Source organism: Apus apus, chromosome 4 (assembly GCF_020740795.1).
Source record: "Apus apus isolate bApuApu2 chromosome 4, bApuApu2.pri.cur, whole genome shotgun sequence".
In the NCBI taxonomy this organism is placed as follows: domain Eukaryota; kingdom Metazoa; phylum Chordata; class Aves; order Apodiformes; family Apodidae; genus Apus; species Apus apus.
Genome location: NC_067285.1, coordinates 40,147,097 through 40,173,898, shown reverse-complemented (window position 1 = coordinate 40,173,898; position 26,802 = coordinate 40,147,097). Strand labels below are relative to the sequence as shown.

Genomic DNA, 26,802 nt, shown 5'->3' with positions numbered 1-26,802 from the left:
CTGCAGCCAGGCTCCCCGGGGCAGTTCCAGGGCTGAGGAGACCAACCCTGTGGTTTTTGCGGGGGCTTGAAACCCGGGCTCCTTCGGCCAGCTTCGTGCTTAGAGACTAAGCCCTGTGTTTGGGGGCCGGAGCAGAGCCCCAGCCCTGTGTGTCCGGGCACACCGGGGGGGCCCAGCAGCTGTTGCTGGGCTCACCCGCCGAACCGGGTCGGCCTCGGCTGTGGGCCGGGGGGTCAGTGCCCGCAGCCCGGGCTGCCCCAGCCGGGGAGAAAGGGGCCGTGACTGGGGCAGAGGGAGGAAAACCCGCTCCACCCTCCCCTTCCAGCCGTTACTCGGTGTCCGCACAAACCCACCGCCTTTATGCCATGAGCCCGGCACCGGCAGAACCCCGGCTCCCCCGTCCCACCGCGGCCGAAGCAAAACCGTTCCCGGAGCCCCGGCACCGCCCCGCGGGCACAGGCTTGATTCAGCCGGGGCGAGAAGCCGCTGCCGCTTCGCTCCGCCAGCCCGGGCCTCGCGGAGCAGCGGCGGGGCGAGAGGGACAAGAGCCGGCAGGGCCGGACCGGCACCGAGGGCCGCTCCAGGCTCCGGAGCGCGGCTGCTCCTGCCCAAGGGGCCGGGAGAGCGGCGGCCAAACGGGGCTCGGGGCGCTCGGAACCACCCGGCGAGCAGCGGGCACGGGCCGGGCCTCCTGCTCCGGCCCCGCAGGGCCCAGCGGCCCGAAGCCCCGGCCCGGCTCCCCGGCCCCGCACGGCTCCAGGAGTAGCATGGGCCCCCGCCGGAGGTGGGGGCTCGGGGTGGGTGCCTGGCCCCCCCTTAGGAGGGGGGGGTCCGTGCGCGCGGGGCCCCCCCCGGAGGTGGGGGTCCAGTCCCAGCCCTATTCCTGCAGGCACCAGAGAAAAAAAAAAGTTGGAGATAGTCTCAGGGCGAAAAAGCACTTTTCAGGCCTTGTTGCTGTCCAACTGTTTATTCAAGGTACAAGCCCCTTCAGGGTTGGGACCAGGGATGACACTTGATGTTCATGTGTGCTTGGTGACAGTGAGTGATGGACAACTTGGGCTGAAGCCAAGAGGGCTGGAACAAGCACCAGCTGAGAGGGGCTGGAACCACAATGAACTGGAACCCAATTAGCAATGGAAATGAACTGGAACCAACTGGCAATGGAGAGGAGCTGGAACCCAACTGGCATTGGAAATGAACTGGAACCAACTGGCAGTGGAGATGCAGCTCAGCTGGAGGAGATGACTCTGGACTGGTTCTGAAACCAACTGGGGTCCAAAACACACTGGAAGCAGGAACCAGCTGGGCCTGAAACCAGAGCAGAAACAAAGTGGTGCAGGAACAAACAGGAACCACAAATGAGCTGGACCTAAAATCAATGTGGGCAGGAAGAAATTACCTGAAGGTGCAAACGAGCTCCAGCCAGAGCTGCCCATGAGCTGCAGCTGCAACCAAACAGACTCACAAACCAGCTGGCACCATCCATGAGCTGGACCTGAACCCAGAGCAGAAACAAACATGAGCCAGAACTGAACTGGGGCCATCCAGGAGCTGGGCATGAAAAAAAAGGGGCACAACCAGCCAACCTGAAGCTGCACATGAGCTGGAGCCACAAGGCCCTGGTGCTGCAAACGAACTGGAGCCTTCAGGGGCAGGACCTGGAAGTGGAACAGAAGCAATTGGGAGACAGAACTGAACTGGAACCATCCCAGACATGGACCTGAAAGAAGCAGGGGCCCAACCGAGCATCCCAGATGCTCAGAAAGCAGACAGGGCAGTCACTCAAAATGAGATTCTTTCTAATCCAAGTTATTTAGCTCTCCAATAACCACAAACCACTTTATTCAATATAAATAGCTGTATCAACGACCTAACTCTATATAAAATACCTGTTCTACATATATACACGTAAGAAACAGATCTAGCTATAGAATATAAATATGAAAAGCTATGTAAAAATAGCTGGGATGCCAGGCAGGACAATCCCACACAGCTGACTCCAGCATTCCCCAGTTCCCACCACCCATCCACTAGAAGGATGTCCCACAGGGTGCAGTCATTCACCTCTCAGAGGGCTCTCAGCCCCAGGCAGTTCCCCTGGGACATCCCAATCCCAGGGGACAGTCCCAGCTGCAGCCCTGCTGCTCCCAGGAGGACTGGCTGGACTCACCCTGCGGCCACAGGGTCCTGGAGCTGCAGCAGAGGAGGGAGGGGGTGCAGGCAGGAGGGTCTGGTGGGAGCTCCTGAAACCAGCAGGGAGACATGACACTGGACTGGTTCTGTAACTGACAGGAGCCCAAAACACACTGGAAGCAGGAACCTGCTGGGCCTGAAACCAGAGCAGAAACAAAGTGGTGCAGGAACAAACAGGAACCACAAATGAGCTGGACCTGAAATTAACGGGGGCAGGAAGAAATTACCTGAAGGTGCAAACGAGCTCCAGCCAGAGTTGCCCATGAGCTGCAGCTGCAACCAACCAGACTCACAAACCAGCTGGCACCATCCATGAGCTGGACCTGAACCCAGAGCAGAAACAAACATGAGCCAGGACTGAACTGGGGCCATCCAGGAGCTGGGACTGAAAAAACAGGGGCACAACCAACCCACCTGAATCTGCACATGAGCTGGAGCCACAAGGCCCTGGTGCTGCAAACTAACTGGAGCCTTCAGGGGCAGGACCTGGAAGAAGCAGGAGCTGAACTGACAAACAGAACAACCCAAAAGCAAGAGCCCAACCTGAGCTGGACCCAAAAGAACCGGGGACCCAACCAAGCGACTGTCCTGGGTGCTCACCAAGCAGACAGGGCAGTCATTCAGAATGAGATTTCTTCTAATCCAAGTTAATTAGTGCTCTGACAAACAACAGCAAACCACTGTGCAGCTGCCAGTAGCTGTATGTAACACCAAGAAATAGCTACATAAATAGCTGGGGTGCCAGGCAGGACAATCCTCCCTGGCTGCCTGCAGCCCTCCCCAGCTCCCAGCTCCCCCTCAGCAGGACCCCCAGCCCCTCACGTCTCACAGAAGGGCTCTCAGCCCCGGGGGTCTCCTTGGCACAGGCAGCCGAGGGTCTGCCCAGGGCTCCACACCCCACGTGGCTCCTGGCAGGGCTGGGGCTCCTCTGTCCTTCTGTCTGTCCATCCTGCAGAGGGAGAGAGGTGGGACAGTCAGCACCCAGCACTGCACTGGGGGCAGGAGGGGAGGCAGGACACCTGGGATGTCCCATTTCTCCCCAGAAGGGCAGGTGAGAGCCAGGACCTGGCTGACAACCCACAGCAGGATGAGGGGCAAAGCCCTGGGTGGCCCTTCCCCACGCACTTCACGTGTCCCAGGGTGTCCTGTGTCCCTCAGGAACAGCTCTCAGCTTCCACAAGGCAGAGTCCTCGTGTCCAGGCCCGGGCTGTCCTTGGGTTTGCTTCCCTTCTGCACAAGCACTGCCCGTGTCTCCAGCAGAACTCCAGCACCTCGTCCCCCTGCGGGGCAGAACCAAGGGGCACAGCCCAGCCAAGTCCATTGGCTTTCACACAGCTCAGACCCACCAAAGCCACCCTCAGGGCAGGGCATGTTCTGCACAGCCCGGGCAGGGGCAGAGGCAGCACACGCCTGCCTGGAGCCATCCCTGGGGCTCCCCTGAGGCCTGGGAGCCAGGCCTGCAGGGAGGTGTCACCCCGGGGCTGCAGCCCAGGGATCTGCAGGAGCCCCAGACCCCCCGGAGCCTCGCTCCTCCCTCCTGAGCCCCAGCCAAGTCACCACGGCCACCCCCACAGCCGCACTCACCCTCACTCGTGGGCTCCTGGCACAAACCCGGCGGCTGAGAGACTGTGGGCAGCCCAGCACACGATGGGAAGGGCTTGGAGAGGGATGGGGGGCAACCAAACGCTCCATTTCCTGGGGGGGAAGAGAGAAGTGGGTCAAAATCCCTGCAGAAACCCAGCAACTGCCGTGCAAAGTCACACCTGGAACACTGAATCTTACCTGGAACCCACAGGTAGCAAGCACACGCAGGGGGCTGGTCACCAGCTGCTGACACACACCAGCTCATCCACTGCCTTAAGCAAAAGGAAACAAACATGCAGGGAACGACAGCCTGGAGCTCAGCAGCACTCCCAGAGAAAGGCTGTTCCAGCCTGGCTGCCCTGAGGAACCCCTGCTGCAGTTCTGGTCCCAGCCCTGCTGCCCCCAGCAGTGACACCCCCAGCCCTGCTGGCACCAGCTCCCAGGTTTGGGAAGAGAGAAACCAAACCCATTCCTCAGAGGAGCTGCTGGAACCTGGGGCTGAGAACCAGAGGTACCTGTGGACAAAGCCAGGCAGCAGCAGACAGGGGGGAGCCAATTCAGGTGCCTCCAGCTCTCGGTGCTTCTCCTGCTGCTCCTCATTACTGCCCATGATTGGGGCAGGAACCAGCACCTCTGGTGTCCAGGGAATGTCCTGTTTGTGCAGCTGGAACCCTCCCGGCCTGTCTGGGGCTGGAAAAGGGCACAGCCTGGAGCAACCCATATCAACCCAGGTCTCCCTTCGGGCTCCTGGCCAGCCCAGCAGGTCTCGCATCCCAGGGGGACCATCCCCTCTGCCCCAGCCATGTGTGAACTCCCCCCGAGGAGCCCCCAGCCCGGCCCAGCAGTGCTGCCCAGCCCGCGCCCACCCGCAGCCCCCAGAGCCCTCCCGGCACAGCAGCACCCGCAGCCCTGGCCCCCAGCCCAGAGCCCCCTCCCCTGAGCCCGGACCTGGGGAACACCCGTGTCCAGAGCAGCCCAGGGGGGCCCCAAACCTGCCCGCAGAGCCGGGTGAGGGGGAGCCGGGGCGGGAACCAACCTGGGACGCAGCCCGGAACGCAGCGGGGCAGCGACGGGTTCGTGCTGCCGGTTCCCGGGCCGGGAAACTCCTCGTCCCCTGCAGCAGCGACAGCAGCTCCGGGCACCCGCACCCCCAGCCCGGGCACCCCCAGCCCCGGCACCCCCAGCAGCCCCGGGCACCCCCAGAAGCCCCGGGCACCCCCAGCCCGGACACCCCCAGAAGCCCCGGGCACCCCCAGGCCCGGGCACCCCCAGCCCCGGCACCCCCTTCCCCCAGCCCGGGCACCCCCAGAAGCCCCGGGCTCCCCCTCCCCCCCAGCCGCCCCCGCCCCGCTCTGCGCGCGCTGCTCCCGCCCCTGGCGGAGGCGCCCCCTGGCGGCCACACGCGGTAACTGCGCCCCGGGGCCATTCAAAGCCTCGGGGCCGGCACGCGCTGCCGCTCCCACCAATCAGCGCTGCCGGCGGCTCCGGGGCCGCAGCCAATGGCGGGACGGGGGGGGCGGGAGCAGCCCCGCGCGGGGGCGCCGCCTGGCGGGGGAAGCGCGGCACTGCCCCAGCCCGCCCCCCGGAGCGGCCGCGCCGGGACCCCCGGGAACGGGCTCCGGACCCGCTCCGTGCTGCTGCCCCTTCCGTTCGCCGCCGCCCGCTGCAGGGCCCGCTGAGGGGTGTTGCAGAGACGGATGAGCGGGCAGCAGGGAGAAGGCGAAGTGGGGCGCTTGGGAAGAGCCGGGAGGGGAGAGCAGAGCGGAGCCAGAGCTTCCACGTGTCTCCGAGCAGAGCAAGCTGTCAGGACAAAGCAGCCTCTCCAGGCTAGCAGGGCTGAGGACACGCTAGTCCAGCCCCACGCAGCACTGACAGCATCCCGGGGGAAACGAGGACCCTTCCCTGCTGCGTCTCTTACAGGGGCAGTGGGGGAGATGGCTCGGATTGTCAGGGAAAACAAGTGAGGTGCTGTGAGAAATTCCTTTTGGCACTGCCAGGAGGGCCTGGAAGCCCAGTTGCTGTTAGTTTTCATGAAAACAGGGTAACCCTCCCCCTCCAGCAAGGGTGGAGCAGCAGGAAGACACAGGAGCTGTCAGGTTTGCAGCCCTGACCAGTTCCTGGGAGAGGGATCTGTCCATCCTGCCCGTGAGAGGCAGCTGAGCAAAGAAACAGCCCACACGTTGCTGTCAGGCTGCCACAAGAGAGGTAAAGCACAGGAATGAAGCCAGTGGAAGACAGGCTGGCAGTTGTAGCCAGTTTCAGCTCTGCCTGTGCTGGTTCCTGTGAGAAACGTCTGTCGCGCCAATGACAGGCCCACACAGATCCTTCAGCGAAGCACAGTTTATTTACATTCTTGCAAGAATGGGTGACCTAAGCAAGTAGGCACACCTATAGCCAGGTGAATAACGGTTTATATTCCCTATTCCCAACTCAAAATTCCCTCCCCTGTTTCCCCACTGGCTGGGCACTCCAGGGTTTACAGCCCATCCGACGCTTCTAATTATCCTATAAGTTTCCCGCCCCTGTTTACACATTCCATTCTAGCAGTTTACTTTCTACCTTTTAAGGTAAAATTTTGACCTTTCTTGCCCCCTTGGCTATCTTCCCAATTAACAATCTACTGGTGTCATCCTGCCCTGAGGAGCAACATAGAGGTAGCTTTGTTCGGCCTTATCTTGGGCCATAAATCCTTCTCCATGTTCAGATCGCCCAGATGGAGCCCAATTAAGTCCCTCAGTTTCTTGGCCCATAAACCACTCCAGGTGTCATTGGAATGTGCAGATATCTCACTTATCTCAACAAACTATTATGTTCCTAACACTAAAGTATATATATGTGCTCAAACAAACTATATGTTCCTAACATTAGAATATATATATATGTGAACCAAACCCAACACTACGTTTCTAACACTAGAATGCAAAATCAACACTACATTTCATTTCTAACATTTCCTTCTAAGCCAGGGAAAGCCAGCAGAACATCTTCCATAGCAAAGGCATGAAGGCAGGAATGAAGTTGTGCCAAAAAGCCCTTCCAGCTGGATTTCCAGCAGCAGCAGCCCTGCCTGGTCTGCCCTGGCTGGAGCCTGGCTGTGCTTCTGAGGTGCTCTGCCCAGAAAGGTGCTTAGCAGCCCTCAGGACTCACCTGCTCCTCTGCTGCAGCCTCCCTGCAGCTGGAACACCCTTTTCCAGCTGCCCAGCAGCAAAGCCTCAGCTCTGAGGGATGAACATGGATGCTGAAGGTCTCGGGTGTCTCAGATCAAACTCCTCTCTGGTTCTGCAGTCACACTGAACACACGGGTCTCTGCACTGCTGAGCCAGCCCAAGCTTCCAAAGTTCCTAAAAGAAATGCTCCTCTCATTCCTTTCCCCCCTGAAAAGCTCCATACTCCCAGACACCATCATATCACGGAAGTATTTATTAAATATATTAAAAATTAAAACATTTGGGGGTGTTTTTGCATTATGTTTTTCCTGTGAAAGAGCTGTCTAGTTTCCTGCCTGAATCTGCTGGCAGCCAGTGATGTTGGTTTTATCTCCTGGCATCCAGGTTTGAGATTCAAGAGGAGCAAAAATGTGCTCCAGGCTCAGCACAGGCTGCAACACGGGGAGCTCTGCAGTTCCTGCCTCCCAAGGGCCTCCTCATCCAGCCCTTCAGCAGCATCTCTGTGGATCTGCTGCCAATGAACCTTTCCTGAACCTCTGGGCTTTGACTAGCACAGACTACTCCAGGCCAAGGCCTTCTAATACTCTGGACCCAGGACCTACAGGAACAAAACCAAGTCTCTAACCACAAGCCCCAGCGTAGTTGGTCTCCAAGCACAGCAACTTCCCCTTCAACAACCAAAAGACTTCCACATTCAGAGAGGAAAGGAGACCCCAAGGTGGCCCCCACCAAACACTCACACGTTGTGAGCCTTCCTGAGGCAAAGAAAGCCAATAGTCACCTCCTCAGATCCCAGGACACACACCTGAATCCTGCTCTGCTGGGTGCAGACGCTGGTACCCGAGGGCAGCAGCACAACCTTGGTGCACACACACACACACACACACACAGAGGGCACTTCCAGCTGATCAGGCACATTTCAGTTGTTTCCTGGTGGAAAAGGCTTCTCATGGAACACACCCCCCTAACCTCAGGGTGAGATCTGCCACCCCCACACGGGATCCACAGAGCCCTCCTCCCTCCTGCTGACACCATCCCCAGATGGGGTCACACTCCTACCTGGAGATGCTGCTCCTGCCTCCCCCTTCAGCCCCAGGGGTGCTGACAGCCTTGCTGGGAGGCCAGCACAGGACAGAGCAGTGGAAAGATCAGAGCTGCTTGCTGGCAGCTGCTGCTGGAAGCATTCCCAGAGCCCACCAGGTCCCCATCATCCTGATGGCCTCACCTGGAGCCCCCCCACCACCCACCCACCCTTCCCCATTGGCCCCAGCTCTGTATTTAAGCTTAGGTCAGGGGTGTCCATCTTGGCTGTGTTGGAGGCTGTTGTGCTGTAGGTGTTTGATTTTTCTTCTTGCTTGTTTTTTGTGCCTGTGTTTCCTGCTTTTGTTGGGCTGTGGTTCCTGGTTCTTTTTGGTTCCTGCTGTGGAGGGAGGGCTCTGTTTTCCTGCTGTTGTTGGGTGTGAGTTTCCTTTTTTTCACCAGTTTTGTTGTGATCTGCCCTGTGTTTTCTGTGTTAGTGGAGGTATGTGGTGGGATGTTCTGGTTGTTTTACTTTTCCTGCTTGATGAAGCACAGTTTTCATGAACTTTGCCAGAAGACACATCATGCCATATAGCTCTTCAGTTGTTTGCCTGCTCTGGTGCTTCACCTTCTCTCCAGGCACAGGACATGGCAATAGTTTTAGAGGGTGTTGAAGCTGATGTCTTGTGACATGATGTGTCTGTGTGTGTGCTTGGGAGTAGGCTCTTCTTTTTGTTTGGGCTTCTGTATAGGTAGCAATGTTCACCATTGACTTTGCTTACAGAATGAGCTGCCAGGAACACAAACAGGGGCTCTCACCTCCACTCTCAGGCTGGTCCCTTGACTCCTATGTCTGTTATTTAAGGATCTGTGAGTGTCAGGGCCTTGGTCCTGGGCAGCTGTGTAGGACAGCAGCACTGGGTGCCTGAGAAGGGAAGGAGCAGAGTGGTTCTTCTTTCCCAGCTCAGGGTTGTTTTCTTGGCCATGAACTCTCAGTGCTTTGGGCTGTGTGATAAACCTCAGTCCCCATTCTTACCTCAGCAGCTTGCTAAGACACTGGGGATACCTGCTGGTGAGTGATGTGGACGCTGACACAGGCTCCTGTTTTCTCTGCCCTGGCATGAGACACGAGGCTCTTTTCACTCTGGGCAGGAATTGCAAGAGCCTGGGCCCTCAGCTGTCCTGAGCTGTGTCAGGTTCCTGAGCACTAGTGTTTCCAGAAGCAGTGGTGGAGGAAGTCTTTGTAGGTGTGGTGCCATCTCAGAGGAATCATGTGGACACCCCTCCCCTGGCAAAAGGGCTGTTCCCTTCTCAACCTGCCTTGCAGTTTTCCTGCCAGCCCTGGGGAATGTGGCTCCAGGAGCCTGGGCACAAGTGTTGTTGGGAGTCTTTGGGGGTTGGGGATGGGAACTGAAAGACAAGAGAAGCATCTGGTTTCACACCCAGTGTTACTTGGTGGAAAAGTTTTCCTGCAAGCCAGGACATCCAGAAGAGAAGCTGTCTGGTTGCAGAGAGGGAGGCTACACCTTCTTTCCACCCCTCCTGAGCAGATGAAGAACCAGAAGCACCATGAGAGAGGCCACATGCTTGGTACAGCTCACAGGGCTTTCCCTGATGCCAAAGGCTTCCTGCTGAGCATTACACTCTGCAGAAAGCAAAACCCACTCCCAGGTGAAATGTTTCCCCACAGTAACATGCTCCAGACATGGTGCTCTGAAGTGCAAATGTTTTATTGCAGTGTTCCATGATTTCCAGTACCATTCACTTTGTTGCTGGCTGCTACCCAAGTGCAAGCCATGGGAGAAGGAAGAGCTCAAGGATGGCAACTGGACAACAGAAGGTGGCTGTGCCCTGTGCTTGTCCTGCCTCTTCCCTGGAGCTGAGTGCAGAGAAGTTTGCTGCTCTCCCTGGAACAACCTGGTGAGGTGAAACTTGGGTCATGAAGGATTGTGAGTTGTTGGCCTGTTCAGGGTGGTGAAGGAGCAGGAATCAGCAGCCTTTCCTGCTGGGCTTCACTTGAAATTCAGGGTTTCTAACCATTCCTTTCAGTTGGGGTCAGTATGAGAAGAATGTTGGTAACAGTGGTTGGTATGTCAGTTATGCCAAGGAATGCTTGTGGTAAGTCAAGGACTCTTCAGCTTCCTGTGCTGGGTGAGGAGCTGCACAACAACCTGAGAGGGAGCAGAGCCAGGACAGCTGACCAAAGGGAAACTGCATCCCATAGGATATCAAGTGGGGGAGAGTTGGCTGAGGGGGATCACTGTGTGGGAACTATCTGGGCCCCAGGCAGTGGTTGGTGAGCAGCTTGGCTGTGTCACGTGTTATCTATGTATTATTATTATAATTAATATCCTGCTTCCCTTAAATGGTATACTTTTTTTGTCCTGCCCAGGGCACCTGGGAAGGGTAGGGTTGTGCTCAGTAAAGCCAGCAGGCAGAAGAGGACTGTGAAGGATGGGTAAGGAAAACATCCTCACAAAGAAAAGCTGAAGACCCCCCAGAAAATAAACCACAGGATGACCTCCAGCAGCTTCTCAGCACGTTCTGCACAGAAGAATGGAAATAGGAGGCAAAGAGAAAAGGTGCCACCCCTCAACAACACAAGGTAACCACCATCCTTTGGCCAGCAAGCATCTCCAGGATTGGTAATGAGCCATTCTCTCCCGGCCCCCTTCCTCTTCTGCATCGTCTGCCGCCCCGGCCCCCTTCCTCTTCTGCATCGTCTGCCGCCCCGGCCCCCTTCCTCTTCTGCATCGTCTGCCGCCCCGGCCCCCTTCCTCTTCTGCATCGTCTGCCGCCCCGGCCCCCTTCCTCTTCTGCATCGTCTGCCGCCCCGGCCCCCTTCCTCTTCTGCATCGTCTGCCGCCCCGGCCCCCTTCCTCTTCTGCATCGTCTGCCGCCCCGGCCCCCTTCCTCTTCTGCATCGTCTGCCGCCCCGGCCCCCTTCCTCTTCTGCATCGTCTGCCGCCCCGGCCCCCTTCCTCTTCTGCATCGTCTGCCGCCCCGGCCCCCTTCCTCTTCTGCATCGTCTGCCGCCCCGGCCCCCTTCCTCTTCTGCATCGTCTGCCGCCCCGGCCCCCTTCCTCTTCTGCATCGTCTGCCGCCCCGGCCCCCTTCCTCTTCTGCATCGTCTGCCGCCCCGGCCCCCTTCCTCTTCTGCATCGTCTGCCGCCCCGGCCCCCTTCCTCTTCTGCATCGTCTGCCGCCCCGGCCCCCTTCCTCTTCTGCATCGTCTGCCGCCCCGGCCCCCTTCCTCTTCTGCATCGTCTGCCGCCCCGGCCCCCTTCCTCTTCTGCATCGTCTGCCGCCCCGGCCCCCTTCCTCTTCTGCATCGTCTGCCGCCCCGGCCCCCTTCCTCTTCTGCATCGTCTGCCGCCCCGGCCCCCTTCCTCTTCTGCATCGTCTGCCGCCCCGGCCCCCTTCCTCTTCTGCATCGTCTGCCGCCCCGGCCCCCTTCCTCTTCTGCATCGTCTGCCGCCCCGGCCCCCTTCCTCTTCTGCATCGTCTGCCGCCCCGGCCCCCTTCCTCTTCTGCATCGTCTGCCGCCCCGGCCCCCTTCCTCTTCTGCATCGTCTGCCGCCCCGGCCCCCTTCCTCTTCTGCATCGTCTGCCGCCCCGGCCCCCTTCCTCTTCTGCATCGTCTGCCGCCCCGGCCCCCTTCCTCTTCTGCATCGTCTGCCGCCCCGGCCCCCTTCCTCTTCTGCATCGTCTGCCGCCCCGGCCCCCTTCCTCTTCTGCATCGTCTGCCGCCCCGGCCCCCTTCCTCTTCTGCATCGTCTGCCGCCCCGGCCCCCCTTCCTCTTCTGCATCGTCTGCCGCCCCGGCCCCCTTCCTCTTCTGCATCGTCTGCCGCCCCGGCCCCCTTCCTCTTCTGCATCGTCTGCCGCCCCGGCCCCCTTCCTCTTCTGCATCGTCTGCCGCCCCGGCCCCCTTCCTCTTCTGCATCGTCTGCCGCCCCGGCCCCCTTCCTCTTCTGCATCGTCTGCCGCCCCGGCCCCCTTCCTCTTCTGCATCGTCTGCCGCCCCGGCCCCCTTCCTCTTCTGCATCGTCTGCCGCCCCGGCCCCCTTCCTCTTCTGCATCGTCTGCCGCCCCGGCCCCCTTCCTCTTCTGCATCGTCTGCCGCCCCGGCCCCCTTCCTCTTCTGCATCGTCTGCCGCCCCGGCCCCCTTCCTCTTCTGCATCGTCTGCCGCCCCGGCCCCCTTCCTCTTCTGCATCGTCTGCCGCCCCGGCCCCCCTTCCTCTTCTGCATCGTCTGCCGCCCCGGCCCCCTTCCTCTTCTGCATCGTCTGCCGCCCCGGCCCCCTTCCTCTTCTGCATCGTCTGCCGCCCCGGCCCCCTTCCTCTTCTGCATCGTCTGCCGCCCCGGCCCCCCTCCTCTTCTGCATCGTCTGCCGCCCCGGCCCCCTTCCTCTTCTGCATCGTCTGCCGCCCCGGCCCCCTTCCTCTTCTGCATCGTCTGCCGCCCCGGCCCCCTTCCTCTTCTGCATCGTCTGCCGCCCCGGCCCCCTTCCTCTTCTGCATCGTCTGCCGCCCCGGCCCCCTTCCTCTTCTGCATCGTCTGCCGCCCCGGCCCCCTTCCTCTTCTGCATCGTCTGCCGCCCCGGCCCCCTTCCTCTTCTGCATCGTCTGCCGCCCCGGCCCCCTTCCTCTTCTGCATCGTCTGCCGCCCCGGCCCCCTTCCTCTTCTGCATCGTCTGCCGCCCCGGCCCCCTTCCTCTTCTGCATCGTCTGCCGCCCCGGCCCCCTTCCTCTTCTGCATCGTCTGCCGCCCCGGCCCCCTTCCTCTTCTGCATCGTCTGCCGCCCCGGCCCCCTTCCTCTTCTGCATCGTCTGCCGCCCCGGCCCCCTTCCTCTTCTGCATCGTCTGCCGCCCCGGCCCCCTTCCTCTTCTGCATCGTCTGCCGCGCCCTGGGGTCAGGAGATGATGTTTGTCAAGTCAATCAACAGGCCTCTTCAGGTGACTGTGTCAGTGTGTCTTACGAAAGGGAGCTGAGGTGTCAACTGGGAACAGCAAGAGTGTTTGGCCGTGGAGGACTGCAGAGACACACTGCTTGGGACTACATTTAGCATCACCGGTTTACAGGGTCTAGTGACACTGCAGAACAGCAACTGATACCACAGTGTTAAGATATGTACTGCAAACCCTGACTGTCTGAGGAGGATACTCTGCAGAACTCCTCCAGCCGGATTTCCAGTTAAGCAATCTCTTCTAGTTAACGGCTCTAATAGTCAGGCTAAAAATTTGGCAGTTCAGCTGTTCTCACCAAGTGGCAGCTGACTGTGGCCATGAGCAGTTGGTGTCTTCTGACCAAGTGGTGTTTCAAGAGGAAGTGCTCACAATCCTGGCAAGTCATTTTCTGTTCATCTTTGATCTATCTCTCTTTAATATGTATTTATTTCTAATCTTACCCTCTGAAAAGCATGGTACCGTGTCTGCACTTTCATTTCCTCAAATGAGAATGGAGATCTGATATTTTGGGTGTCCTGTAACAGTGTTTCATGGAGGGAGGTTGCAGTGTTTTAGTGTGTGTAATACCCCTCCCCCCCACACCGACCCCCCCAAACATCACTGCTTTTCAACAGCTCTTTGCTTCTTTCTTAATATGCTCAAAACTAGAGCAGAACAAGCACTCTAGCAGCAGAACTTTTCCCAAGCTTACCTGTCTTTCTACCATTATAAGGCAGCTTGGTTTTTTAAATTGCCTTGCTCGGTGCTCAGAATGAGGGCTCTTCCTCATGAAGGTAAGGATGCCAAAAGCAGGGAAATGTCCTGGAAGCTCTGGCTTCCTGCTGATGAAACAACCCTTGGGGCCTTGAGGCTGCTTGGTTTTGGCAGGCAGGAAAAAACCCAGAAGCCACAAAAAGGAACCAACCCACCAACAAACCAAGTGTTTTGGCAACCGGACCCAATGAGACCTGTGACAAAATGTTTCACAACATCTTGGCTTGATCACCAGAGTCAGCACAGGGTGAGCTTCAAGGAGGGGGCTCTAAGAAATGCATTTCTATTGTGTCCCTTGTGCTGCAGAGGATGTTCTGTGTCACAACATCCTGGTTGTTCTCCTCGTACTTTGAGTGGTTTTGCTGGGTTGTCCAAGGACTTGGAATCCTGTGAGAAGTGCCTTTTAACTTGATGTATCAGCGTCTTGTTCCCAGTGTGATAACACTAATTGTAGGTATTGAAAATTAGTAAATAAAACCACTAACAAGACAGAGCTGCAAGGTGTACAAGGGCTGATTTAACTAAACCAAGATGTACAGGTGTTCAGTGTAGAAATTGTCTCATTCTTTTACTGCCAGTGCAGCATCCAAAGAACCAGCACTGATTTGAGTTCCTCAACTGAATGATCATTACTCGTCTGTACCCACCTCCCTCAGACAAATATTCAGAGAGAGAGCGAGGTTGATTTCTTTGTGTGTGCTTTTTAAGTCTGCTGTTCAGCACTGATGGGTGTCAGTCCTTATAACAGTCAAATAAACCTTTCTTTTAAAGCCTTATTAATAGTTTGTCAAAGGGTATCTAGCCATGTCTTCTGGTTGTCTGATTTGGCCTGACCCTCTGGAATTTGCCTTCACCTGCAGCCCAGGCTATTTGTTACAGCCCATTAATTCTCTGTGCTCACTCCTGAGAGTTTCTCAACCAGAAGAAAGAGGGGAGAGAAACATAGGGTGCAATTCTGACACATCTGTCCTCCTTCTCATGCACAGAAAACACTGGCAAGAGTCTGTTTTGCTGCCAAGTTTATTCAACAGAAATCTGTACCCATTCTGCTCCTGCCCATCTAGGACAGACACTCACTGACACAGGGCAGGTACAAATGTCTCCATTTCTTCCAGCCTGTGCATGTGGGAATATGTGTCACCTGTAGAGCCACCATGGTGGCTGCAACACCAACATGCTCTTCATGTGCTCTCTGACCCCAGTTTATTGAATGAACTGGGGAAGATGAAGGCCGCATAAAGCATAAGCAGTACAGAGGCAGGAGCCACGGTTACAAGTGGGGGCAATAACACCTCCAAGTAACAACACTGGGTGAAGTGACATTGATTTTTACTTCTTTTTTGAGTAAACACAAGTTGTTAAACCCAGGGACTAACCTTGTGCTTGTCAGGGCCTCATAAGTGGCAGCAACAATTCAGGTGCCAACTGGCTCTTCCTTTCCCATTGTGAAATGAGGAAAAGCTTGATGTCTGTGTACAAATATGCAGCAGCCAGAGCCTACCTGGAAAACTGGCGAGTTTTAGGAAGATGTCTGTATGATCAAGCTTCTTTTTAATCTGACTGTAAAGCTCTGTAAGCCAGCTCAAAAGTGAACACTGTCAGCAGAGCCTCTGTTGCCTTCTGCCTCAATTCCTCAGTAAATCCCCACAGAAGAGGCTTTGGATCTATGACCAGCACAAGCTCTTCAGGACATCTGAACATGTGTGGCCAACCTGGTGGGAGTGACCACAGAGCAGGGACACAGGCCCAGGACACTAGTGCCACAGGGCAGCCCTGGCAGCCATCTCCTTACACTGGTGGGTGGTGCCTCTGCAGCCATGTGGGGATAATCTAACCATGGATCATCCCCCAGCCATCTGTGGGTGAGACTTTTGTTTAGTTGACATATTCCACCAGACTGGAGGCAGAAAGTGGAACATCCTGGTAGGACCTGCGGGTGCTTTCCAGTCACGGTAGCTAGAACACAGGTATTTACAACTCAAAGAATTAAATGAGCCAGAAAAATGAGAAAAACTGAATTAAGAGCCACCAACTCACCACAGGCATGCACAAGCAATGAGCTTAGTAGGTACAAGGTACATACTGCACACGCTGCAGCCACAGTCTCAGGCCTTCCATGGGGAGCAGTGTCCTGGTTTGAGCCAGGATGAAGCCAGTTTTTCTTTTGCTGATTCCTTTTTTCATTTCAGTGAGCTTTCTTCAACTAGCAACTGCGTGTTCTGCTAGGTTGATAAGACACTGGAATGTTTTTGTAATTGCTGGGCCCTCAAGGTCGTGCCTTTGTTCTGCCGGCTCAGACACTGCAGGGGGCTTTGTGACCCCCCGTGGGAGTCTGGGATAGACGAACAGCAAAACTGGCCAGAGATATTCCATTCCATATATCTACGTAGGCTCGGGGGAAGATCGGAGATGACAGAAGAAAACTTCCGTCCTTCCTGCTTTGCTCTCTCGCCGCTTTGCTTCGCGCCTCTGTCTGCCTTCCTTCTTCTCTCTCTCTCTCTCTTTCTTTTGTTAGTGGCCGGCGTCTGGGAAAACACCATCTGCCCATCATCGTTGACCCATCGACCTCAGCCCTCCTGACCCTCGTAACTCTCTGCCTTTCTCCAGGAGCAGCTTCAGGATTCCTCGAAATTGTCTTGTCTGAGGGGAGTGCTGTGGGAGTTGCTGGGGGTGGGGGGAGGCAAGAGGCTTTTGCCCACACCTCTGTATAATCACATATATATACACATATACACTCTCACATCACATATTAGTATTCTGAATAAAGCTGCACGGTTCAGTTTTCAATCTAGCCAAGTCTCTCTCTCTTTTTTTCTCTCTCTCCTTCCCTACCTGGGTGGGAGGGGGAGGGGATCGAGAGCATTGTTGTCAAACTGAGTCAAATGTTGACAAGCAGTTTCCAAGAAGAACATTTCGTCCTGAGGAAATGAACAGAAACAGCTTCACTTGCATCAGCACCTTGAAACCTTCTCTGCTGTATCCCAGCTGGGAGCTTTGCAGTTGCTGCAAGCAGGTTGGCACAGAAAGCAGCACTCCAGAAAAGAACTGGTGTCATGTCTCAAAACAACTGATGGACACAGGGAGGGAGGAGAAGGCAGGAAGGGAGGAAAACAGGAGCTGATGTTGAGGGAAAGTCCTGCTGCAGCACTTCACAGTATTCACGGCATCACTCCAGTTGGAAAAGACCTTCAAGGTCACTGAGTCCAACCACCACCCTAACTCTGCAGTGTCCACCACTAACCCCTGTCCCCTGGCACCACATCCGCCTGCTTAGATATCTCCAGGGATGGTGGCACACCTGGCCTGCCCCCAGCTTTTGCTGAGCAGTGGCTGAAGCTGCACAAGTGCTGCTCAGTGGCCCTGACAGTGGAGTGAATCGTCAGGGTTTGACAGAAATAACACATCACACCCACCCAACCTTCTGTATCCAGGGGGAACCAGCGCAGCCCCCAGAAGGCCCAGACCCCCAGCACAGCCCCGGCCCCCCAAAGGCAGCAGCCCCAGCCCCCCGAAGGCAGCAGCCATGGCCCGGGACCAGCGCAGCCGCAGCGCCCGCCCCAGCAGCCGCCGCAGGGGACGCGGCCCCAGCCGGCCCGGGCAGCGCGGCACCCGGCGGGGGCGGCAGCCGCCCCGCGGCCCCAGCACACGGGCCCGAGGTGGGGGGCAATGGGGGATGATCCCCAGACAGCCGGGGGGTGATCCCCAGACATCCGGGGGATGCCGGTGGAGGGGTGGGCAGGCAGGAGGGAGAAGGGCGGGGGCACTCACAGGGGCTTCGTTACCCCCAGCTCGCCGCTCTCTGATGCAGAGGATGAGGAGGGTGAGCACTGTCATTCCACCGCCAGCATCCTCCCGTGTCCCGGCCCTCGGCCGCCGCCTGCCCTGGGAGGTGACACGTCCCCTGGGAGCCCGGGGACACCGAAACCGCTCCCGTCTCGCCTGCTCAGCGGCCGCTGCAGGGCTGAGGGGCCTGGGCTGCTCTGAGCCTCGGGGGCTCCTCGGCCTCCCCCCAGCCCATCTCCACGGGGAAAACAGCCCCAGAGCCCCAGCTGGGCCGTCGGGAATCCCCAAGGCCCCTTCTGTCCCAGCCAGGCCCCAGCTCTCAGGAGGGCTGCAGGAATGACGGTGCTTTTGGCCAACATCAGAACTGCCTTTCCCCACGGCGTGCCCTGGGGCTGGCAGGGGGAGTCATGTTCCACCAGGAGAGGTTTGCTGAAGAAACCTTTTCAAGGTGACTTTGAACGTTGTGACCTTCTGCAGTCACCAGCCACATGAAGTTTAACACGGGAAATGGCAGGAAGCTGCCTCAGGGGAGCTTTGGCTTGGGTATCAGGACAAGGCTTTTCACCCAGAGGGTGGCTGAGCACTGGAACAAGCTCCCCAGGGCAGTGGTGGCAGCACCAAGGCTGCCTGAGTGCAAGAAGCATTTGGATGATGCTCTCAGGCACAGGGTGTGATTCTTGGGGTGCCCTCCACAGGGACAGGAGTTGGACTCCATGGTCCTGATGGGTCCCTTCTGACTCGGCATATTCTGTGATTCTATGAATCAAACCTTTAGCTCAGAGAACAGGAGAGGGAGGAAAAAATCCCAACCCCACTCATACAGTGACAGGCCTGGTGTTCCTTTCCCAGGGATGAGCAGCACAGCCTGGTGAAGAACAAATGGGACAGCACCATGAGGCACAAGTCACCTTTAATTTCACCCTTTGCAAACACCTGCGTGTCCTCACAGCTGCTCCACACCCCCAGGCTCCCTACTCCAGCAGGGACTTGGGCCCTGGAGACTCTGGAGATCCTGGGACCTGCCCCGGCCCCACGGCCAGACCCACCATGTCCTGGCTTCTCTCCTGCGACGAGGCCAGAGGGACAGGGCTGTCTGGGATGCGTGCAGGGCAGGTACACCTCTGCTTTACCCCCTAGTCACAGGACCTGCCCTGCCCCTGCTGACCTGCCCGGGGTTCTCTATCACTTCTGCTTTGGTTTGGTATTTTCATTTGACTATGACAGGAAGGGTGATGAAATCAATCCTCTTTTCAGAGGGATTTAAGGTGCCCTGCACATCATGCCACATGCCTGTGCTGCCCGGATGAATCGTGGAATCATAGAACCATTCAGGTCGGAAAAGCCCCTGGGGATCCCCGAGTCCAACCATCATCCCTACTCTACCAAGTTCTCCCATAAACCTTCTCCACCAACACCACATGCAAACGACCCTTAACTGTTGCAGAATGGCTTGAGCAGCAGGGCCATGGGCCCCTGCTATCTCCTCGAGAGGCCTTGAGAGTGTAGCACAAACAGCAGCTGTACAAGCAATCTCTGTTTTTTAGCCTAACACAAGTATAAACAATCTCTGTTAGCTTAAACTAACTCAAGGACAAGGTAGAGAAGTAGAATGATAGAAAACAAGGAAGAACCCTGGAACTCAGATGTGTGTTACTATCCAGTAAAATCACTGCAAGTAGTTGCCGTCCAGTGAAATCACTACAAGTAGTTACTATCCAATGAATTCACTACATGTAGGTTTGGAGAAGGGTATAAAAGTAACACTGTGTATTCAATAAATCGAAGCTTGCTTTATCAATCACATTGATCCTGGACTGCTCGCTTCCCTCGCCGCCGGCAAGTGGTGCCCGAACAGGGGACCCCCATTCCTTGTTGTCACCGAAGTCGGCGGGAGAAGCACCGGTAGCAGCGACCGGGGAGCAGAAGATCAGCCGCGGGACGCAGGCGTTTATAGACTGGCCCGTGCTTGAGCTGACCCGATAGCAGAGGTTCGCCGTCCGGATTATTGGGCTACTTATGAGGATTTTGATGAAGAGCGCGCGCTAAGATAAGGTAAAAGGCTGCACTAAATTATTAAGGGTCAGGGATATATAGATATACTGGCTGAAAATGGAAAGTGAGGTAGCCCTTGATTTACTATTACGCTTTTTAGAAAAGCGGGCAGTAAAGGATATTGACCTTAAAAAGGAGTTAACGGGCTTGGTAGCTTTTGGGAAAGATCAAGGTTGTTTTAAGGGTCCAGGTGCGTTGTTTCAGGTTGGAGCGTGGCGAGAGTGCGGTGATTTGCTATGGAATAAGGTAATAGATGATGATAAGGGTGCAAAAAAGTTACTGAAGCCGTGGCGGGCAGTGATAAATTGTCTTAAACAGTATCAGGCAGAAGAAAAAATAGCAGCAGTTGCTTCCAGTTACTTGAGAGGAGTAGGTACGGAGAAAGAGGCAGGCAAGCTCCAGTTAGGGGCTGGTTATGTGCCCACCCCCCCGACAGGGTGCCCGGTATCAGTGAAGCCTTTGATTGCTGGTGCTTCTGGGGGAGGGGGGCCATCGGCTCCGCTGTTGGAAGAACATAATGGAGAAGGCAGACTGCCAGAGAATGCCGAGGAGGAGTTGAAACGAGAGACAGCAGAAACTCATCAGAACGAGCTGGTAGTGAAAAGTGATAGTAATCGGGAAGAGAAGCTCAGAAGAAGTTCCGCGGGAGTGTTGCGTTTAAACTGGCAGGAGATCTCGCGAACAGCTATTGAGAAGGGTGATCATGACTTGTTAAGTGTTATGCAGGAATCTTGTGCCTTTCCGGTGTTCTTTGAAGTTACAGATCAAGGGGCAAGAGGAGAGTATAGTCCCCTTGATTGGAAGCTGTTGTCAGAGTTACGTGCTACGGTAAATGAATCTGGGTTACACAGTGAACCTACCAGACAAATGTTGAATTATATTTGGGGCAGTGGAATTCTTTGCCCAGAGGATGTTAAGACACTTGTGAGAATGATTATGACGCAGTCGCAATTAATGTTGTGGCAAGCGCATTGGAATAGACTTTGTGACAGGGCAGTTAACATCCCCCGCGGTCAGCAGGACCCATTGCATGGGGTTACGGTGGAACATTTGATGGGTGTAGGTCCTTTTGCTACTGTAGATATGCAGGTACAGCTAGGTCCGGCAGTCCTAAGGGAATCAATGCGGTTAGCCCGCGTAGCTATATCAATGGTTAAGACAGCACCACCCACCCCGTCCTATATGTCTATTAAACAGGGCAGGGAAGAGTCGTTTGCTAGCTTTGTGGACAGAGTTACCGATGCAATTGATCGTTCAGATGCGCAGGAGTGGATGAAGGGAGCATTACTACGGCAGTGTATTATGGAGAACTGTAATGCCGCTACTAGGGCTAGTATTGTGACGCTGCCTGGGGATGCTTCTGTAGAGGAAATGTTAGAGCGGATGAGTAAGGTGCCGGTCGGACCGCAAGCAAGGTTGGTAGAAGCAGTGAAAGATTTAGGGAACAATTTAGTGCAAGCCCATAGCCAAGTCTTAGCAGCCCTTGCGTCTCTTCCGCAAAATCTGTCTTCAGGCAGACCTCCAAAAAATAAAGACTTAAAATGTTTCCGGTGTGGGCGCAGAGGACATTTGCGACGCCAATGCCAGGTGCAACAGGTTGGGTGTGAAAACTGCGGAACGAACAGCCATAATACAGAAGCCTGTCGCAGAGGGTCTGGAAACGGGAGACGGAGCTCCAGGCACCAACAGCAGTTCATGTAGCAACAGCTCCATCTCGCGACGACAATTGCAAACTACTGACAAATTACAGCCTGCAACATCCAGAAGCCTCGGCTTCGACTTGGCAACCGCAATAGATGTGACTCTCATTGATAACAAACCTCAAAAGATTCCTACTGGAGTTAAAGGACCGGTGATGATTAAGGGACAGACACCTGGGGCACTATTGTTAGGACGTTCGTCCAGTGGATTAAAAGGACTATTTGTACTTCCTGGTGCCACGGTGCCTCCACCTCCCCCACCTCCAGGCCTTCCATCAGCAGTTGATCATGAAGGCAATGCACAGGCAGATCAGTTAGTGTCAGTGACGGTGCCCACTAATGAATTGACCAAGGCTCGAGAGGCCCATGCGACGTTTCATCAAAATGCTCGAGGTCTACACAAGCAGTTCAACATCACGATGGAAGGAGCAAGAGGAATCGTGAAGGCGTGTCCTACCTGCAGCCATCATGCTCCAGGTCTCGGCGTTGGGGTGAACCCTTGGGGCCTAGGCCCGGATGGAGTATGGCAGATGGATGTCACGCATTTGACACGCATTTGTTACGCCTTTGAGTTTGGACGACTGAAATATGTCCATATTACCATCTGGACAATCAGCTTTTTGTTTATCTCTTGCATCAGCTGCTGACCCATTTCGTACATGCTTAATAGGGATGCCCTCTTATGACCGGAGTCAGTTTAAGGAATACAGTAACAGTCCATTTGACTCCTGCCTGACATCCATATTTGGAGGAATTTCTCCTTGGCTGGTATCAACCATTAAAGAGGGATTGCGTTGGGTCACTATGCTATTGCTTATTGTGCTTGTAATCAAGATAGCTTACCATTGTATTATGAAAAATGTAACAAGATTGTCTGATAAGATATTGCTTGTACAAAAAGAAAAAGGGGGAATTTGTTGCAGAATGGCTTGAGCAGCAGGGCCATGGGCCCCTGCTATCTCCTCGAGAGGCCTTGAGAGTGTAGCACAAATAGCAGCTGTACAAGCAATCTCTTTTTTCAGCCTAACACAAGTATAAACAATCTCTGTTAGCTTAAACTAACTCAAGGACAAGGTAGAGAAGTAGAATGATAGAAAACAAGGAAGAACCCTGGAACTCAGATGTGTGTTACTATCCAGTAAAATCACTGCAAGTAGTTGCCGTCCAGTGAAATCACTACAAGTAGTTACTATCCAATGAATTCACTACATGTAGGTTTGGAAAAGGGTATAAAAGTAACACTGTGTATTCAATAAATCGAAGCTTGCTTTATCAATCACATTGATTCTGGACTGCTTGCTTCCCTCGCCGCCGGCACTTAACACATCCAGGGATGGTGACTCCACCACCTCCTTGGGCAGCCTATTCCAGTGTCTAACCACTCTTTCTGTGGAAAAAAATTTCCTGCTGTCCAGTCTAAACCTGCCCTGTTGCAGCTTGAAGCCATTCCCTCTTGTTCTTTGGCTAATGACCTGTGAGAAGAGACCAGCACCAACCTCTCTACAATGACCTTTGAGGCAGCTGTAGAGACTGATGAGGTCTCCCCTCAGCCTCCTCTTCCTCAGACTACACATTCCCAACCCCTTCAAGCCTTCTTCTTGAAGAAGAAGGGCCCAGCCCGAACCAAACCAGCTGCAGCCTGAGCCAGGGCCACCAGCACAAATTCTGAAAATTGCCAAAAAGAATCCTAATTTTCATGTAGGATGGGTACCTTCACACCAAGCTGCTCTAAAGGATGAAGCTAGTAAGTGGAAGAACTATGTTGTTGAGCTAGCTAGGATTGATGTGAAGGAAATCCGATCAGCTATTACAGAAGGAGAAAATCAGGAATGGAAAAGATGGCTCGAATGGCTTCACTGTAAAAGAGGCCATTCAGGAATCTTGGATCTATACAAAGAGGCACAAGCCCGGGGGGGGCCTGTCACCCGCCAGCAGTGCAAAACAGTTCTTTCCTCATCTGATCTTTGCAAAATTAGCCTTGGGGAACATCCCCTAACAACTGACACTCTGCATATCAGGGAAGGAAAACCCTTGTTTCCTTCCTTCCTTGTGGTCCACAAGGACCTGAGGGTCCTGGTAGACAGGAGGATGACCATGAGCAGCAATGTGCCCTGGTGGCTAAGAAGGCCAATGGATCCTGGGGTGCATTAGAAAGGGTGTGGTTAGTCGGTCAAGGGAGGTTCTCCTCCCCCTCTGTTCTGCCCTGGTGAGGCCGCAGCTGGAGTATTGTGTCCAGTTCTGGGCCCCTCAGTTCCAGAAGGACAGGGAAGTGCTTGAAAGAGTCCAGCACAGAGCCACAAAGATGATTAAGGGAGTGGAACATCTCCCTTATGAGTAAAGGCTGAGGGAGCTGGGTCTCTTTAGCTTGGAGATAAGGAGACTGAGGGGTGACCTCATCAGTGTTTACAAATACGTAAAGGGTGAGTGTCAGGAAGATGGAGTTAAGCTTTTTTCAGTGATGTCTAGTGATAGGACAAGGAGTAATGGATGCAACCTGGAGCATAGGAGGTTCAATGTGAATATCAATAAAAAGTTTTTTACTGTGAGAGTAACAGAGCCCTGGGACAGGCTGCCCAGAGAAGTTGTAGAGTCTCCTTCACTGGAGACGTTCAAGACCCACCTGGACACATTCCTGTGTGATGTACTCTAGGTGACCCTGCTCTGGCAGGGGGGTTGGACTAGATGATCTTTCAAGGTCCCTTCCAAACCCTAGGATTCTGTGATTCTGTGATTCTGTGACACGAACTTGATTCAAGTTTGGGAATTCCCTAAATAATCTACTTTTCTTTTTCCAATAGAATTGAAAACAGAGTTTGTGTTATAATAATAACTGCAATTATTCTATTCCTGATCTTGTATCCGTGTGTAGCCAGCGTTATGTCCTTCCTGCGTGAACTGTGCTCGAGCAAGACGCCTTCACTCAAGATTCCCACTGATCCAGTCTGACACTGCAGCCGGGATCCAAGGGTGAATGATAATAGAAATGCTCTCGTCTGGTGCAGGAATAACAATTGAGCGATCTAATGACTGTCAAAACCAATGAGAGTCTGATATGTTAGTAAGAATGTGGTTTAGGCTAGATGATTAGTAAATGTGAGTGTTTACAATGTTTTATTAATACTGCCTATAACTTATTTGTTAAAACTAGTAATAATTAGTGATCATGGAGCTTCTGAAGATATGTTAGACTGTTAGACATATGATTGTATATACTTCTACTGTATGGGAATTGTTCCCTTGTTCATACATAGATATTCCAGCTAACAGCCAAGGAGGGGAAGGATCAAATGAGGAGGAGAAGGATTTGGACAGGAATCCAGATAGAATAGATAGATTAATGCACATAAAACATCACTTCACACCTTGCTGCCTTAAAAGCCACGGGGTGAGATGTGGGAAACTGTTCTTTTCTTCCCCACATCAGTCTAAACAAAATGCCTTTTAAGCCAGCAAAGGCCTCTCCTGATTCTCCCCAGCTAATGGACTAAAACAGACTTGCTTCTCAAGGACAACTGGACCCAAAACAACAGCTGTGGCCCGGGACAGAAAGGATGGGCGACAAGCCACCCTGTGCCCCTGGTGTCACCGCCCTAACGTGGGGCTCATGGACACTCATTGGCTCTGGACAGTGACACTGACTGGACCGGTGGGTCAGGGGGTATCAAAGGGGCGAGTGCAGCAGGTGGGCCCTTCCCTCCTCCCTGAGGCCCGTTCGGACGCTTTCTGCCTGGGACACCCCCTGCTGCGGACACTGGTGCTGGGACCCTGCCTGCCTGCCTGCCCCGGGTCCAGCCTGAGCCTCAGCGCCGAGCGTGCCGGGGTCCTGAGCCCTGGGGTCGGGGTCGGAGCCCCCTCCCCGTGTTGCTGCCGCTGGAGGGGAAACTAACGGGCGCTGCAGCCGCTGCCGAGAGGCTGCCCCTCCGACACCACGGACCTGCCCTCCTGCCTTCCGGCCACCGACCGACGCTGGACAAGCCGCGGAGGGGAACATCACCTCACACACACACACACACACACACACACACACACACACACACGTCGGGTTTCCTTCCCTCCTCCCTTCGGTCCTTAACCCTCTCCCTTACAAGCACCGGACCTCTTGCATTGCCTCCCGAAAGGACACTTGCTCACTACATACATGTTTATAGCCCTGGTAGCCATTGACGTTTGCATCGTCCCTAAACATCATCCCTCGGTTTGTGTTCACCCTTAATAAACCGATTAGTTGGTGGAGTAAATCTTGGCTTTAGAGGCAATGTCTGAGCGTGGTGGGGTGGGGGAGCTTTCTAACTACCCCCCTGAAATACGGTCCCGCGGTGGCCGTTCCTCCGTGAGAGGCAGCGCCGCGTGTGACCCTCGGGCTCATTCACAAACCCCTCCCCATTGGGACGGGGAGTCGCAAAAGCACCTGACAGCCGGGAGCCCCCGGTACCGGCTCGCGACACTTTTTCCCCTGTATAATTTTCCCTTTTTGTCTTTTTCTTATCTTTCCTTTTTAATTTTTTTCCCCTACTTTTCCACCATTTTTTCCCCTTTCTTCTATTTTTCGTTTTTTATCTGTTTTGGTTTTGTTTTTCTTTTTTCTTCCTTTTTTTTCTTCCCCCCCCTCTTCCCCCCCCTTTCTCCCCTATTTTTTTCCCTTTTATTCAATTATCTTTTTTTTCCCTGTAGTTGTGGGGTTTTGTTTGTTTGTTTGTTTGTTTTAATTGGTTGGTGGGTTGTTTTGGGGTTTGTTTTGGGGTTTGTTTTTGTTTGTTTGTTTGTTTTCTGGTGTCTTTTTTGTTTGGTTGGTTTTTTGTGGATTTTTTGTTTTGGTTTTGTTGGGGTTTGTTTGTTTGTTTGTTTGTTTCGTTTTTTCTTTTTTTTTTCTTTTCTCCTGCCCGCGTCCCACCTCTCCCACAGGTGTGGGCACTCCCAGGCTAATGGAAAATGACCCGCACCTGGGCTGGGGGCGGAGACGAAGGTGACTGGGATATGATGATGGGTGTGGCGTGCACGGTGGGGGTTGAGGTGTTGATGATTCCTTCTCCCTAGCTGTGGGGAAGCTGCACCCGCGGTTTGAGTTTTGCTGCTGTCCTCCCTGAAGCCCCGGCAGCTCCTGGTCGTGGCCAGAGCCTGTGCCCACCCCCGGGGCACTGGGTCCCCACTGACTGCTTTGGGGGTCCCTCTGTTGGCCGTGGGGGTCGCAGGAGCTCTGCACCCCCCACCCCCACCCCCCAGGGATGCTGCACAGAGGCGACCTGGCCGGGGTGTTTCTGCTGGAGGGGGGTTGGTGTGGCAGAAGGTGCCTGCCCAGGGTCCCCGGGGTGCCCCACAGCGTGGTGGGACCGAGCACCCCGGGGACCCTGGGCAGGGCTGGGGCTGGCTCCTCGCTGCTCGCCTTGGCTGTGCGAGCATCCTGGTGCCACCCAAGGACTCGAGGGATGGGATGTCTCCGGCAGGAGTGACTCGGGACAAGGCGGGAGACGCGGAAAACCCCCAGGGGAATGTTGGAGCAGGAGCAGCAGCGACGGCCGAGTGGCCTTAGCCCCAGCGCCGGGGCTCGGGTGACAGCGACAGCGCCGGGGCTCGGGTGACA

General features: G+C 55.1%; 1 protein-coding gene across 5 annotated transcripts in view; it reads right to left on the bottom strand.

Annotated features, from left to right (window-relative positions):
- Positions 1–960: 960 nt before the first annotated feature.
- LOC127384571 (uncharacterized) overlaps positions 961–26,802 on the bottom strand; it is a 32,886-nt gene continuing 7,044 nt past the window's right edge. The window contains exons 1-8 of one of the 5 annotated variants that reach the window (XR_007889452.1): positions 4,814–4,872; positions 4,293–4,467; positions 3,976–4,049; positions 3,778–3,888; positions 3,319–3,473; positions 3,016–3,142; positions 2,421–2,679; positions 1,222–1,308 (exon numbers count right to left, since the gene is read on the bottom strand). Coding sequence is in view for 1 of the 5 variants with exons in the window: in XM_051619206.1 (XP_051475166.1) it covers positions 1,229–1,308; positions 1,400–1,495; positions 1,587–1,658; positions 2,171–2,329; positions 2,421–2,516 (503 nt within the window). In the remaining 4 variants the exon portion in view is untranslated. Of the gene's footprint in view, positions 1,309–1,399; positions 1,496–1,586; positions 1,659–2,170; positions 2,330–2,420; positions 2,680–3,015; positions 3,143–3,318; positions 3,889–3,975; positions 4,050–4,292; positions 4,468–4,813; positions 4,873–26,802 lie in introns of those variants that run through there. The other 4 variants (XR_007889454.1, XR_007889451.1, XR_007889453.1 and 1 more) reach the window with 4 other exon arrangements.